This window comes from Podarcis gaigeae, assembly GCF_964106915.1.
Source record: "Podarcis gaigeae genome assembly, chromosome: 1".
Lineage (NCBI taxonomy): Eukaryota > Metazoa > Chordata > Lepidosauria > Squamata > Lacertidae > Podarcis > Podarcis gaigeae.
Genome location: NC_139678.1, coordinates 79,281,465 through 79,296,124, shown reverse-complemented (window position 1 = coordinate 79,296,124; position 14,660 = coordinate 79,281,465). Strand labels below are relative to the sequence as shown.

General features: G+C 46.1%; 1 protein-coding gene and 1 long non-coding RNA gene across 4 annotated transcripts in view; one reads left to right on the top strand and one right to left on the bottom strand.

The window, feature by feature from the left end:
* The window catches only part of LOC310825371, a 54,215-nt gene extending 45,387 nt beyond the window's left edge, over positions 1-8,828 (bottom strand). Inside the window, exon 1 of one of the 2 annotated variants that reach the window (XR_014555219.1) lies at positions 8,613-8,828. This is a non-coding gene — a long non-coding RNA (uncharacterized lncRNA). The remainder of the gene's footprint in view (positions 1-8,612) is intronic. The other variant, XR_014555220.1, reaches the window with a different exon arrangement.
* The window catches only part of PKP3 (plakophilin 3), a 65,425-nt gene that overhangs the window by 14,940 nt on the left and 35,825 nt on the right, over positions 1-14,660 (top strand). Inside the window, exon 2 of one of the 2 annotated variants that reach the window (XM_083756705.1) lies at positions 8,861-9,050. The exons of the other annotated variant lie outside the window; for it this stretch is intronic. Within the exon in view, the coding sequence (XP_083612831.1) occupies positions 8,861-9,050 (190 nt within the window). The remainder of the gene's footprint in view (positions 1-8,860; positions 9,051-14,660) is intronic. 2 annotated transcript variants of the gene reach the window in all.

The window sequence follows — 14,660 nt, the reverse complement described above, 5'->3', positions numbered from 1 at the left end:
AGAAGAAATCAATGTGTAAGGAAGGTTTGATTAAAATTCTTCTCTGGAAGGATTTGAAGTGGCTGGATAGTCAGCGTACATTGTTTATGAGGAAATGAAGCAGTGATAATCAGAGTGATGGATGAATGGAATAGGCAGCAGAGTTAGGCTAGGAGCTGAGGTGGAGTAAAGTGCACAGAGCAAGATAGGGAGAAATAACAAAACTAATAACTCTCTCCCTGTATCTGGCAACTTTCATCTGCAGGTCTCAAAGCAGTTTGCAGAGGTGGGTCGACACCATTCCTTTAATTTACACATGTGATTGAGAGATTAGGACTTGCTTATTACAGCTGCATATCAGATAGTTGATGAGATAGGGCTACATTAACTTGCCAGGCAGCTTGATCCTACAGACATCATACCTCGGGCAGTAAAGCAGTTGGCTCACGCCTGCTTCAGCTATTACATCATCCTGCACTTAATGAGCGAGGAAGAACCTTTGGGGTTGCACTGGTCTTCCAGCAAGTGTTGGAGCTCTTAGTATGCCACAGAGAATGGGCCCCTCACCTCAAATTCAGCATTACTGAGGTAGGGGGTGAGTGGTAGTATGTGGCTTCTAGTTTTGTAGGTAGCAAATAATTGTGCAGACCCTGTAGACTGCCCTTACAGCTCACTCCATCATTATGATGTGAATATTTAAAAGGACATGCATCGGCACTACATGGAGCTATACACATCTTTTTGATGTTATAGCCCAAGCTGCAGATGTTGCTGGACTACAACACCTATCATCCCTGACCATTGACCATTCTGGCCAGGGCTGATGGGAGTTGTGACCTTCCAGATCCTGCTAGACTCCCATCAGCCCTGGCCAGCATGGTGATGAGAGTTGAGTTGAACAGTTTCTTCACAGTCAAAGGTTCTCTGTCCCTGATCTATGTTCTCTCCTTCCACTCATTCCCTAGTTTCCTCTCTGTTCCCAACCTATCTCATCTTTTTGTTCTTCCAAATTTTCCTCTCTCCTTCTCTTTATCTCATGTTATAACTTACACTGCTGAATTATGCTCATCCTGCTAGGTTGTCTTATTATAATAAATTTTCATATATTCTATATATAGCATCCAATCCTCTTCAAGTTCTTTTTCATCACTGTTTCTTAATTCTATTAGTCATACCCACTAGTTCCATGTATTCCAGCAGTTTATGATGCCACTCCTCTTTTGTTGGAACTACGTCTGTTCTCCACGTTAGTGCAAGTAAAATCCACGTAGCCGTGGTCGCATACATCAACACTTGTTTTTCGAAAAGCTTCTGGGTTTTTAGGAAAGGATCTTTTATACCTAGATGCATTTTAAGCCGGTAATGTGTACACAGTCGAAGCATCTCATTCATTACCTACTTTCCTGATACCTTGTGAACATGATCTAGCTAAAACTTACTTTATATGTTGTAAGTGCTATAAAAACATTTAACAACCAGTCCTCAACATGCATAATATTTGTTCAAAAAGTCTTCCACCTGCAGCTTCAGTTACCTCCTGGTAATTTTTATTTTTATTTTTTGGCACTTATGCATTAAGCCTTCTCTGTTGCTGACGGCTCACAGCTTTTCATTGGAAGCAGCTCTTACGCTTTCCCTCCTTCTCTTTCCCTTTCATGACAAGGCTGATTTGGTCCTTAGGTGGGGACAAAAGTTTATTGATTGCTCTGCAAGGGTAGATTTCAATGCTTTTGTGACTGACTGTGGGAGAGAAATTTGAGTCGAGAGGGAACTTAAACCACAGCAGCTGGAAAGGCTGGCAGGTGGGTTTCAAGAAGTTGCCATTGACTTATGGTGGCATGGGCACTTTTATGTGGAGGGTCTGGCTGCTTGCCTCAATGTCTCCAGTTTAACCAGTTGTCTGGAGCTGCCCTGCAGTTCTCTTTCATCACCTAAGAGCAAGATACAGGTATTTTGCATGTACAGTACCTTTGCTACACAGATGTCAGCGTTGTATGGTATGTTTGATGCTATCTGTGCATGGACATATTGAAAGAGGTCATTTCTGGGCCATTCCACTGAAAAGCAGAAATCAACCCTGAGTGCATTTTGGGGAGCCCCATGTATATAAAAATATGGAATTCTTCATGACAACAGCTTGTACAAATCCATCATCAACATACTGGACAGCAGAGATACAATTTCTACAGTAGGCTAGCTTCCACACAAACACACTCCTCCATCCAACAGTAATTATCACAAGTCACATTCAGATGACCTGTGTATTGAACATTCATCCTAATTAGTTTGCAGGAAGTATGCAGGGAGGTCAGCTTTCCTTATTGCAAAATGTCTGGGTTTTGTTCTGGGGGGAAGGTAAGTTTGTTGCGCAAGAGCTCTAATTCACTTTAATTGTGCAACCTGAATTTGTTGAAATGTGATTGAATGCTGCCTGAAATTAATGACAGCCTGAAAGTGCCCAGAGATCAAGGAGACATTCCAGCCAGGCAGAAACACTCAAGGAGGGTATTAAGCAAGGCTGGCGAGAGCTGTGACCTAGGGAGAAGGGATATGTCTGGAGAGTGGGTGTGGCTGAAGGGTGAGATGGGCTGGAGGGCGACATTTGGCCGCTAGGCCTGATGCTCTGGATTTCTGCTCCGGAACACACAAGATTCCATAGTAGATGTGCAGAAAAGGTTTTTGGCAGAAAAGTCAAAGTGGAAATGGTTTCTTGTAGGCAGAAACTAGCATAGTGCAATTAATTATCTGAGAATGCCTGTGTGCGCTGCCCATGCCAGACTCTTTAAATTCACAGCTCAAACTGTGGGAACAGTTTCCAATTATATGAGAACTTTGTCATCTTCTCCTATTGTAGAGATATGTAAAATATCGGTGGCCTCCCTTGTGCATGGGGCTAACGGTCATGCAGTCTCTGTGTCTGATACCAAAGTCAGGTAAGGGATTATTAGGGTAGGGATGGAGCACCTTCTCTGTGAAAGGGCCAGTTCTCATGACAGTTTTACTTTGGGTGACTGAATGCAAAGGACAACAGGTGAGGTGGACTCCTCTCCCTTTATGGTTGCACAGGAGAGAGAATATTGGAAAGCTTTCAATCATAGGTGAAAATTAATCAAAACCTATCAGAATTAATTCCCCTGCAAAACTGCCCAAGGAACAGGAGCCCTGTCCTCCTTTCATCTGGTCTCCCATGACTCACCCTAAGGCAGCTGTGGTTTTCAGTGAAACAGGACTGTCAATCAGCTACATCAGTGCTGGCAAGGGGGTTCTGTGTGTACTGTGAGTTCAGTAAGTTGAACTCACACCTGGCATCACTGCAGGTGTAGTTTTCAAACATTTTCAGTGTGTGTGTGTGTGTGTGTGGTATATTCTCTTGAGATTGCAGGATTTTCTAAAATAATGCTGTGTTGTGCAATACAACATGTGAAGCTTCTGAGAAAAGAGATTTTTGCTTTGCTGTGCAAAATATAAAAAATTGGGAGGGGGGGAGAGAACTTGTGACGAGACTATTCAACAGCCATGGTAGCGCACAAAGTCAGAAATTACATTTTCCAGAAGAAATTAGTGAGGTAGATAGATGGGCTAGACCAAATCAGTATATGAGTGAGGGTTGGGGTAGAGCAATAACCAGGAAGATGCACATTGTGAAGCATTTGTGCAGATTAATTGTGGGAAAGGTGTCTTTCGCCTACTAAGGGCACTCTCAGATCAAGAGTTTTATGAGTTTCAGGTGCAATGATTCCAGGACTGATGGCGATCCCTGTGCTGATTGTTGCTAACCCAAATGGACTAGCAGGATCAGTGCCAGTGGCACAAACCAAATTAGTGCCTATACCACTATGCCCTCACACTAATTAGTACAGACTCTATAATTAGTTCGGCTGAGTTACATTTTCCAGGGATTCTGGTTTGGCATTACAACCAGGAAGAGGAATGGCAGCAATAAGTTACAGAAAAACAACAGGACCTCCTCATGTTATTTTCAATGATAGATCACACAAAATGCCTTGCACAGACATTGTCTTAATTCATGCATCTGGTAAAGTAGACTAACTCCTTGAAAGCTTATGCCATAGTGTTAGTCTTTAAGCTGCCACAAGATTCTTTGTTTCAACCTTCCCCAGCTTGGTGCCCTTCAGAAGTGTTGGACTACAGCTCCCATTAACCCTGACTGGGGTAGATGGGTGTTGTAGTCCAGTAATATATGGAGAGGGCACCAAGTTGAGGAAGGCTGTCTGGTTTTATACTTCATTTAAAGGCTGGCAGTCTCACATTTTCTAATGTCAAGAGCATCAGTACATAAAGGGAAGTTCATACTGAAGTATTCACACAATGGGAAGTGGAGAGAGAGAGAATAAATGCCATCCTTGTATTTCCTTTGTGCCCAAAATCACATCCAGAAGTATCTTTAGTCTTGTAGCCAGCTGACATGGGAAAGATAAGTCCAGGCCCATCTCTATCCAGATGACCCACCCTTGACCCACACACCTCCTGCTTCCTGATGCTATCTTGGAGATTTCATCAGAGAAGGAAAAGAGCAAAGGCCACAATATGGATGGCAGAAGGGGAAAGGATTTTCTGCCACTTTACTAAAATTCACTGCTTCAGGTTGGGCCCGTTCTGCTCTGTCTCCCCATCACCTCTAAAGGAAACAGAATGTGTTGGGGAAATGTCCTCAAAGCACCTTCCCTGGTGGCTTGTTCAGTGCTACAGGGTTAAGTCAGAAGTGTGGACAAAGGTGGCCCAATACAAGGTGGACTGTGATGCCTCCACTGATCCAATGAGGTCTACCAATTGATCAGGGGAAAACCATCACAAGAATCATCACAATCTGTGTGTAGCTTGGATTTGTAAGGTACCCTGAACATGACGGCACCACAATTGGGTTTTGTTTGGAAACAGCCTGACATGAGTCACAGATGAAATTTATACTCTGAGATTAATGCTTGATATATGCAAGGATAAGCAACCTGCGACCCTTCAGAAGTTACTGGAGTCCAACTCCCATCAGTCTCAGTCAGTGGTCAGGGATGATGGGAATTGTAGTTCAGCAGTATTTGGAGGGCCACAGGTTGCCCACTCAGGGATGCTCATGCAGTGGTCCCCGTAGGATGACCTTCTATGACCTTCTCCCCATGTCAATTTTTTGTGACCGGTCAAAAGCAAATTACTTCATAGGATTCCTTTACTCCAGGTCAGTGAGGTAGGTACACTGTTAGCCCTCAGGCTGTTAAAAAGCATTGTATCACTAGTTTCCCCAAAATCTGACAACTGCCAGGAATTTTGAACTTCTAGCACGAATAATCTTCTTGGCCAAACATCATAAGAAATAATAAAAATACACACTCCTGCCCCTCCCCCAGATTCCTCTACCTGGGGCATTGTTGCTGCTGAACATCAATGGGGATATCAGTGGCAATTAATGTTCTCATGAAAGTGCATAAGAAGGGAAATGCCCAATTAGCCTTTAGCACAGTCCTGGGAACTGCTGAGTATTAATCCTTGCTCTGCTTCCGACTGATGAATTGCTCCACATTGCGTGCCTCAGTTTCCCACTAGTTAAGAGAGGGACACTTCTTATTAATGAGGTCTCCTTAATTTGGGAGTGCTTTTTTAACTCAGAGGATTATTCATACTTTAGTCACAGAGCATTTATTAGCTGGAAACTCAGCATCGCCTATGCTGGGCTGTGCAGAATTTTAAAAGCTAAGCTGGGCTGGGCTGGGCTATTACAATGATTAACGCTACACACGTCCAGAGAGTCTTTCATCTGGACATCTGACAGAGCTTCACAAACGCTAGTTAATTATTATTTGGTAAGAGACCACCCAAAGGAAAACCATCATATGGAACGCTGTGTGTCTTGATTATTGTCCCCTGCAAGCCTCAAGGCAAGCGTACTTACAAGAGGAATATGCTGCTTCCCTGAGAGATAAATAAGCCAGCTGAGGACTGTGCAAGAGGAGAGTGAATGGTTTGTTTCTATTAACTGGTAGTCAGATAGTATTGTTAGCATTTGGGCCATCCGAATGTCCGAATGTCTCACTGCATTTGCTGTCATTCATATGCAAAATAAAGGCAGTCTCTTTAGTTCCTGGTGCATCTAGCTCAAGCATAGGCAAACTTGGCCCTCCAGATGTTTTGGGACTACAACTCCCATAATCCATAGCTAACAGGACAAGTGGTCAGGGATGATGAAAATTGTAGTCCCAAAACATCTGGAGGGCCAAGGTTGCCTAAGCCTGATCTAGCCCACAAGAAAGAAGATTCCACCTAAACATTAGGAAGAACTTCCTGACAGTAAGAGTTGTTCGACAGTGGAATTTGCTGCCAAGGAGTGTGGTGGAGTCTCCTTCTTTGGAGGTCTTTAAGCAGAGGCTTGACAATCATATGTCAGGAGTGCTCTGATGGTGTTTCCTGCTTGGCAGGGGGTTGGACTCGATGGCCCTTGTGGTCTCTTCCAACTCTATGATTCTATGATTCCATGATTCTATGAAAATGATGTAATAATAAGCCGAAAGTCTTTTTCAAGTCTACCAAGCCTATGGAAGTGCTGATGCTAGCAATGACCGATTACCTTGATTGATTGACATATACAGAGAGTAAATGTATGGGCTATACTTAGGCCCATTTGCTCTCACATGGTATATTCTGTGTACTGCTAAGGTCTATAGAGCATTCTTTTTTAAAGAGTTAGGCATCTTTTTTCTTAAGGGTTCAAGTTTTGAAGAATGGACAAGACTTTCCCTTGTGAGCACGGTCACAGTCTGCATCTATTTCACTTGCTATCCTGTTAAAGTAGAAGGGAACAGACATAATGCTATACAGATGGTAGACAGGGCGCAACAGGTCCAGTAACAGAAAAAGAATCCCACCAACAGTAGTAGAGGGATAAGGAAAGAGTCTAGGGGGCTTGGAGTTGTAAAGCAAGAAGTAACAACCTAATGGTGGGAAGAACAGGAATCAATAACCCATTATGGGGTGGTTATGGAAGGGTACATGGATCTGTATGAAGGACATACTGGGATTTGGCAGATGACAAGCCCACAGTGGAACGGTGATGAGAGCAGTGTGTGTGCAGTTTTAGGATTCTGCCCAGTGTAGAACACCATTTCTGCCACAATGGCGTTGTTTCTCTCTACACTTGCTTTGCCCCAGAGTCTTCCAACACTGAGCAAGTGCTGTATACCCTCCTAAGATGCAAGGAAATGGCTCTTCCCCCTTCATTAGTATTGCAGTCTACAAGGCTAGTCCAAATGTATTTTGCAGCACAGCATCCAAAGCTGACTACATTGTTTTTGCGCCTGAGACATAAAATCACCAAATGCCTCTCCCTGAAAGTAAAAATATTATACTAGTAATACTGTAATTTAAGGAACTGGCTATTTGCTGCCATTTGACAACACCTTAAATTAGCTGCCTGAAGCAGGTGCCACACCCTGCCTAATAGTAGGGCGAGCAGCCCTGGAACTGTATGATTCAGCAGTGATCTATGACCCCAAGTGGTGAATGGGGAACCCCTGCCACATTCCTTCCAGCCCAGCCACCACCTCCTCTAGTCAGCAATGTCCAAGCTCAGTGGTACAGCTTCTGCTTTTACAAAGAAAGTCCTAGTTTTGATCTACAGGTAGGACTGGGAAGACTTGCCCAAAACCCTGGAGAGCTGCTGCCAGTCAGTGTAGACAATACTGAGCTAGATGGACCAGTGGTCTGACTCTGTATAAGGCAGCTACCTATATACTCTGGTGAAGAAATTGACGGGGGAGGAAAGGCCACAGCTGGCATGACTTGCTCACCCACTGTCTCTCCCTGGCTGCAGCCATGGCACAGAATGTGCCTGTGTAGCTGAGCCTCACACTCTGCATGCTCTAGAGGTACCTCCTGGGACTCTGGGTGAGCAGGAGGAGGAGGAGCCTGGATTGAGCTCCTGGACTTTGGCCTGCCTCTATCCCTTCTCCCGCTCAGCTCCCAAGGCAGCAGCTCAGTGTTTGGAATGTACAGGCTGTTAAGTTACTTCACAAGCTGGGAGGGAACAAAGCTGGGTTCGGCCGAGGCGTGTTCGCTCCTTGTTTTGCTGCACTTTTGTTGACACGGGGCTCTGCCAGAACTGGGGGAGCTCTGTTTCGCGGAATGGAGAAGGTGTAACAAAAAGAGAGGCGAGCGGGATGGCACCACGGCCTACAGCTCTCTATCTCTAGGCACACAAACGCACACCCTTCAAGAACCCTGGAGGCACCGCACCCATAACCGCTTTTGCCAGTTTACACAGCTGAGGGCGAGGTGTGGGGCAGGGCAGGGCCAAGGCCAGGCCAGTTCGTGCATCTTTGGAATTCCACCTTAAAGGCACCGCTTTGCCCAACGCCTCACCTGCTTAAGGTGGAAGCGGCCGACCTGCTGCTCTGCCTCCCGGCTGATCTCAGTTGCTAGGGAGAGAGAGGGGTGGAATCACGTAGGTGTGTCACCACCAGCGCAGAGAAGGAAAGGAAAGTCCCAGGAAACCAAACGACGCTTGCAAGAAGACCGGGGATGGCGTGGAGGAGGAGGCGGGTGTATGTGTGGGCGCGCTCTCTGAATGAAGGAACTTTTTTTTTTGTATACTAACTAAGGAAGTCAGAGGGAGGGCCCGACAGACTCACCTGTGAATAAGCGCGCAACTTACCTGGCGCGTCAACGCGCCATTTGGGCGCAGAGAAGAGGGCGCAGGAGGAGCGGAAGGGCTGCTCCAAGCCCTCGCGAGGAACTTCCCCTCAGCCCACACCGAGTTCCTGGCAGGCGCGGGGAAGGGGCGGGTTGACCCGGAGGAAGAGCCGGGCTGTTTTTCACGTGCGCTCCTGGCCCAGCAGCCAGCATGCAGGAGAATAACTTCTTCTTGTCGGCTCTGCAGCCGGAGGATGGCGTGTGCTCCTTGGCGCTGCCCTCGGACAAGCAGCTGGACAGGAAGAGCGAGGCCCCCGACGCCGCCGAGGGGTTCAAGAGCGCCCGGGTACAGGAGCAGGTCCGCATGAGGATGCTGCAGAAGAGCCACTCGACCCCCAGGACCAACGGAGCAATGCTGGACTACGCGGAGCTGAAAGGTAGGCGAGGGGAGAAATGAAACTGGGCACAGGTTGTTCGCTGCAGAGGGGCGTCAGGTGGTAGAGAGAAACCTTTGGGTCGATTGTGTGGGAATTGGGAAGGGTCGGTATTGAACTACGTTTGACTCAGAGTAGACCCACAGAAATGAGTGCACGTGACTCAGGCTCACTGATTCCAGTAGGTCTGCTGTGAGTAAAAGTTAGTTGGATGCCACCCATTAATCTAGGAAATTGTTGCAGTGTTCTGGCGAGGTAAGTCAGCGTTGCTACTCTCATTAGGCTGAGAAAACAGTTGCTTGGTGGAAGCCAGCCCTGGGGAGTTCAAGGGTGAGGTGAGATGGGAACTTCAGGGCCTCCCAGATCAAAGCTCACCACTCCTAACCCTCTCTCCTGTTTGTTGTGCGAACTCTTCTAACTCTTGGGGGTGCAGCTGCATTAATCAAACCGTGTGATAAAATGGCTCCGGGCAAAAAAGTGCAGTGGAGGAGTTAGCCCAGCTGTGTTGTTGATTCAGATGCTTCAACCAGGAATATGCCCTTGTTGGGGTGGTTGCGGGCTTAGTCAGGCCAGCCAGTGCCGTAGGTTTATATGCTAACTATCGTAGACAGAAGGAGAAACTGTTGCCAATAGTTTTTATGATAATAATAGGGCTGTGTTACCAAGACAGCGTCCTCTCTGGGAAGGTGGCGTGGACCTGCTCAAAGGTTTCGTCTGGGTCACACTCAAGATACGCAGGCCAGACAAAGGTTAGTCAGAACTGAGAATGACTAAGTGAGATAGCAGACGAATTCTCCTCTCCAGCAATTTGCCTTGCCCCATAGATTTAATCAAGCATGAGATTCAGTCAAATATCCCCCATACCTTGCGCTTAAACTGCTCTCGGTTTCTCCAGCTGTTTACTATGTAAGTAATTTCTACTAGTTCTTTGCCTCCTGCTGCTGTCTGCAAAACAATCATTCTTCCTGGAGCCACTATACCTATGGTAACATTATGCTAACCTTACCAACCTAGTCTGGACTACTCCTTCGCAGCTTTTATGTTGTTTATTTTACATTTATATTCCAGCCAAGGATCTCAAGGTGGGTGGTGTGGTTCTCATCTTCCCCATCTTACCTCGCAACAACCCTGTTGGGTAGGTTAGGCTGAGAGATAGTGACTGGCCTATGGTTACACAGTGAGCTTCGTGGCTGAGTGGGGATTTGAACTCTGGCCTCCCAGGTCCTCGTCCAACACTCTAACCACTGCACCACACAGGGAAGCAACCCTGGTTCTGTGGACAATTGTCTCACTTAAATAATTGGCTTAACCTGAGGGAATAAAACACCCTCACCTCTCCCAAGCTGCCCCATAGGGCATAATACTGTCAGGGACAATAGTAGGTGAACCTTCTTTAGTTCTCCCATCCACACAATTTATGTACAGCAGGGCTAGGGAATCTGTGGCCCAGCAGACTCCCAACTCCCATCTGCCCCAGTCAGCATGACCAGTGATCAGGAATGATAGCAGCTGGAGTCCAGCAGCATCTAGGGAGCCACTGGTTTCTCAGCCCTGATCAAAACCTAGCACTATGTTGAGGAAGCAGGAGGGATTGCTTAAATGTTAACACTGTTGGTTTTATTTGCCACTCTGTCCTAGCTACTCAGTTATTATGGGACAAAGGGAAGTTGTGGATGAGTCCTCGGTGTCGTGGGATTTACACCCAGGTGCATAGGAGTAGCTCACTGGCAGCCCTAGTGAGCTTGATGGCTGAGCAGGATATGGATTTGAACTTGAGCTTTCCATGCTCTACTGATAACTATCCATTTCCCCATATTGAGTTAGAGGAGAGATGGAGCAAGCATCTTTCAACAGCAGGGTTCACACTCTGCATTTCCTGAGTCATCCTGAGAAAGGTGCTGCACCTACAACAGCTGTGTGACAGGCAAAAAAATCATCTGATGCAGTTTTCACCACCCACAGTACCACTGAACTAAAGACGCTTGCGCTGCTGTAATGCCTGCTAGTCGAGTAGCTAACAGAAGGCCTCTGTTGGAGATGGGAAGATGTCACCTCTCTTCAGTAGAATTATAGTCTTGAAATCCTTCCAGTTTCCTTGATGGCACCAGTGACAATTATGCTGCATTTAATTACTAGGCTCTCCTTTGCCACACCCACAAAAGTGTTTTGGAAGGAACCAAGTGGGTCTCTTTACATGGAAGTTGGACATATTTTAGTGCTGCTCCCACTGCTTGTTTTTCACCTCTGCATTTGGAGACCTAGATTGCAATTCAGAGATTAGGAGAGGTGGCTTGTAATTTATGACCCCCTATCAGGTTGACATATTCCATTCATGTAAACACCCTGCCACAAACGCCAGGGCAAGGTTCCAGTACGGTACAAAGTTTCCTTTGCTTGCAGAGTCAGACTGTTTCCTCTTTCAGGTGCTGGCTAAACAATAGAGGTAGAAAGTTTCTCACAAGAACCTGAGACTAGTTTGGGATTTTCTTCCTTACGTTTCTTGTGATTCTGCCTCAACGGACTCGGCGTATTTTACCAGTTGGAAATAATTATCAGTTCATTACCCATGTCAAAATGCAGCTAAATGCAACTGGGAGGCCAGAGTTTAAACCTCCACTCAGTCATAAAGCTCACTGGGCGGCTTAAGGCCAATTGCTGTCTCTTAGCCTAATCTAACTCGTAGGGATGTTGTGAGGATTAAATTGTGCAGAGTAGAACCATGTGCACCAATAGTAATAATTTAACTTCTCAGTATATAGTGCATCTACGCAGAGACAGGTGCATTGTATACACCTGGAGAACCCGTGGCCTTCCAGGTGTTGCTGGACTACAACTCCCATCACCCCTGACCATTGGCCATGCTGATGGGGTTAGAGTCCAGTAATGCCTGGAGGGTCACAGGTTAGCCACCCCTGCATTATCAGGGTGTGATGGTGGATCCCAAATGTAAAGTCAAAGGCACCGTTTACTGTTCTCCAACCTTGGAAGTGCTGCAGTGAAGAGCGGGATGGAAGTGTTCAGTTAAGACCTTGGGATACATTTGGTGCTGGTCCCAATGGTTTCTCCCTCATGAGCTAGTTTCAGTCTTGTCATTGTTTGACATCCCGTGAAATGGGAACAAGGACAGTTCCTGGAATCAAAGGCGCAATTAGCAGCTAACCTGCTTGACTATCTCTGCAATACTCAGAGATTACTATCTCTGGAATATGAGATTGCTGAATAGTGGCAGATCCACAACACTGGATGGTGTTGCCATATAGCCTTTGAACTACACTGAGATTAACGATAGAACACCAGAGGTTAGGAAGCTCTTGGACACACCTGGAGCTCGCTTTCTTGATGACTGCACCCACCCTTTGATCTGTCACTCTAGTTCTAATTGTGGAGTCTAGTCCCACACCCTGCACTGGTATGTCTGTCCTGTCCTATGCAATGCTGTCCTTTGGGCTGACAGGAGAAGGATGGGCCTACCTGAAAGGAGATCCCAGTTCCTGCCTGTATTCCCACAATCCTACATGTCTCAGTGCAAACCATTGATCCTAAACAGGTTTGAAACCTTGTTAATTCAATGAAGGCATGAAACACTTCTATTTTGAGTTTGGGGAATGATACTGCTAAAGTCCTCCATTCCACCCTCCCTTTGTTAGGATTCTGTTGGACCTAAAATAGATATTCAAGGTGGCAGACACTGGTTCCTGTATCCAGACAAGGCTTCTTCATCATGTGCTTTTAGTCACTGCCCTGAGCCTGACAGCGTGGTGTGTCTTTAAGAGCTACAGGACAGGCAGAAATCCAATAGGAGCAGCTTTATTTTGTGTGGTGGGGAGTTAATTTAGGTCAACAATGTAACTTCCTAGTGGTTGGAATATTGTGCTGAGGCTTCTGAAAACTTGCTTTTCACAGCTTGAATGACGCACATGCTTTACCGTGTGATGTGGTCTTATATCCAAGAGAAGGAAAGCCGCCATTCAGAGCGTACATACCTGCAGGTGAATCCCATTCAAATCATGGGGACTTCCTTCTGAGTAAACCTGGTTAAACTTGTGCTGTAAGGGTGTGTTCACATTAAAAGGTGCTCACACCTTGGCTAGAAACAAATTAGGGACAGCTTAAGGACCCCAATCAGTGTGGAGCTGGTTTGAGAAACAATAGAAGTACCTTAAAACAAGGTGCAGGGTGCATGTGCAATTCTTGTGGACACAGTAAACTGAAGTGATCTTAGACATCCAATCTGGGTATGGTGAAATTTGCAGTGTCTCATCCAGATCTATAGGATCTTTGTAACTTGAGCACAGATGTGCCCTCAGTTACACCGATCCTACAGTTCTGAATGAGCTATTGCAAATTTTACCATACCCAGAATGGAAAGTCGAAGTCCTGCAAAACATCCTCTTCCCTCCTCTCATAAGTGATGGAGTTGAGGTGCCCTGATTCTGGTGCAGAAGATGTAGGGTAACTGGGGGCGGTTTCTCTCCCCTCCTCTCCTCTGCCCTTTCCCATCTCTTCCCCTCCTTCAGGTAGAAGGTGGCACTGGCACTCTCTAGAGCTGATCCAATCTATTTAGGGAGAAGCACAGTCTAACCAAGGTGTGCCTGCCCTAGGGAAGTGAGAGCAGATGTTGAAGCCTGGCGGTGGTGGCAACAGTGATAGAGACAGGAGAAGGGGCTGAGCAAAGTGGGGTAGAAGCTGCTGCAGGGGAGATGATGAGAGGTGCAGTAGAAGAGGCATGACTGTAATCAGAGCTGGAACATCCTGCTAGCTCTCCCAGCCATGCCTATCAAATTTCACAGGCAAGAAGCTACTGAATAACAATGGCCAAAACATGCCTCATCCTAGGGCAGCCTGTGCCAATCTGACGCCCTCCAGATTTTGTCAGACTCCAATTCCCAGCTGTGCCGGCTGGGGCTGATGGGAGTTGTGGTCCCAACATCATTCACTGGCAAAAAGCTACCCTAGGGGGCTCATATGGACAAAGGGAAGTGAACTCTCCTGTCCTTCTCCCTTTGTTCAAATATGGCACCTTGTTATTCATGGTGGCGTTTTTCTTCTTCAGCACATATGCCTCTGGTTACTTCATAATCTAGCACAATTTTAGAGATGTGGAATATATAAAAGTTAATAATAGGCACTTACATTTTTACCACATAAGTCTTTCCTCAGCAATCTTCAGATCTTTGCAATGGCAAAATAAAATTGGCAGTCCCTTTTTAAAAATTGCTTTTAGGACAGATTATGATCGTCCCTCCTGCTGTGACTCTTTTCATTGTGTGCTGTCTCATGTGCGTGCTGCCGCCTCTCCTCCTGCAACAGCGGGGCCTCGCCCTGGTCACAGCGATCATTATTCTGAGTCTGCTACTTTTTTTTTCAAGTGTCTGCTTCTTGGGCTGATTGACTTTGTTGCTGTCTTCCCTTAGCCTTTATAGACTGAACGCTCCCTTGCCCTGCAATGCCTGTACAAAAGCACACCTCTAGTCAGTTTTTTAAAAAACTCAGATAATAAGTGGCAAACAGCTCATTTTTTTTCACATCAAAGCCTATGCCCTTTTATATGAAGCTTTTGCTTTATTATTGGGTTTTTAAAAAATGTTTAGAAGCTCTGCAGAATGAACACAT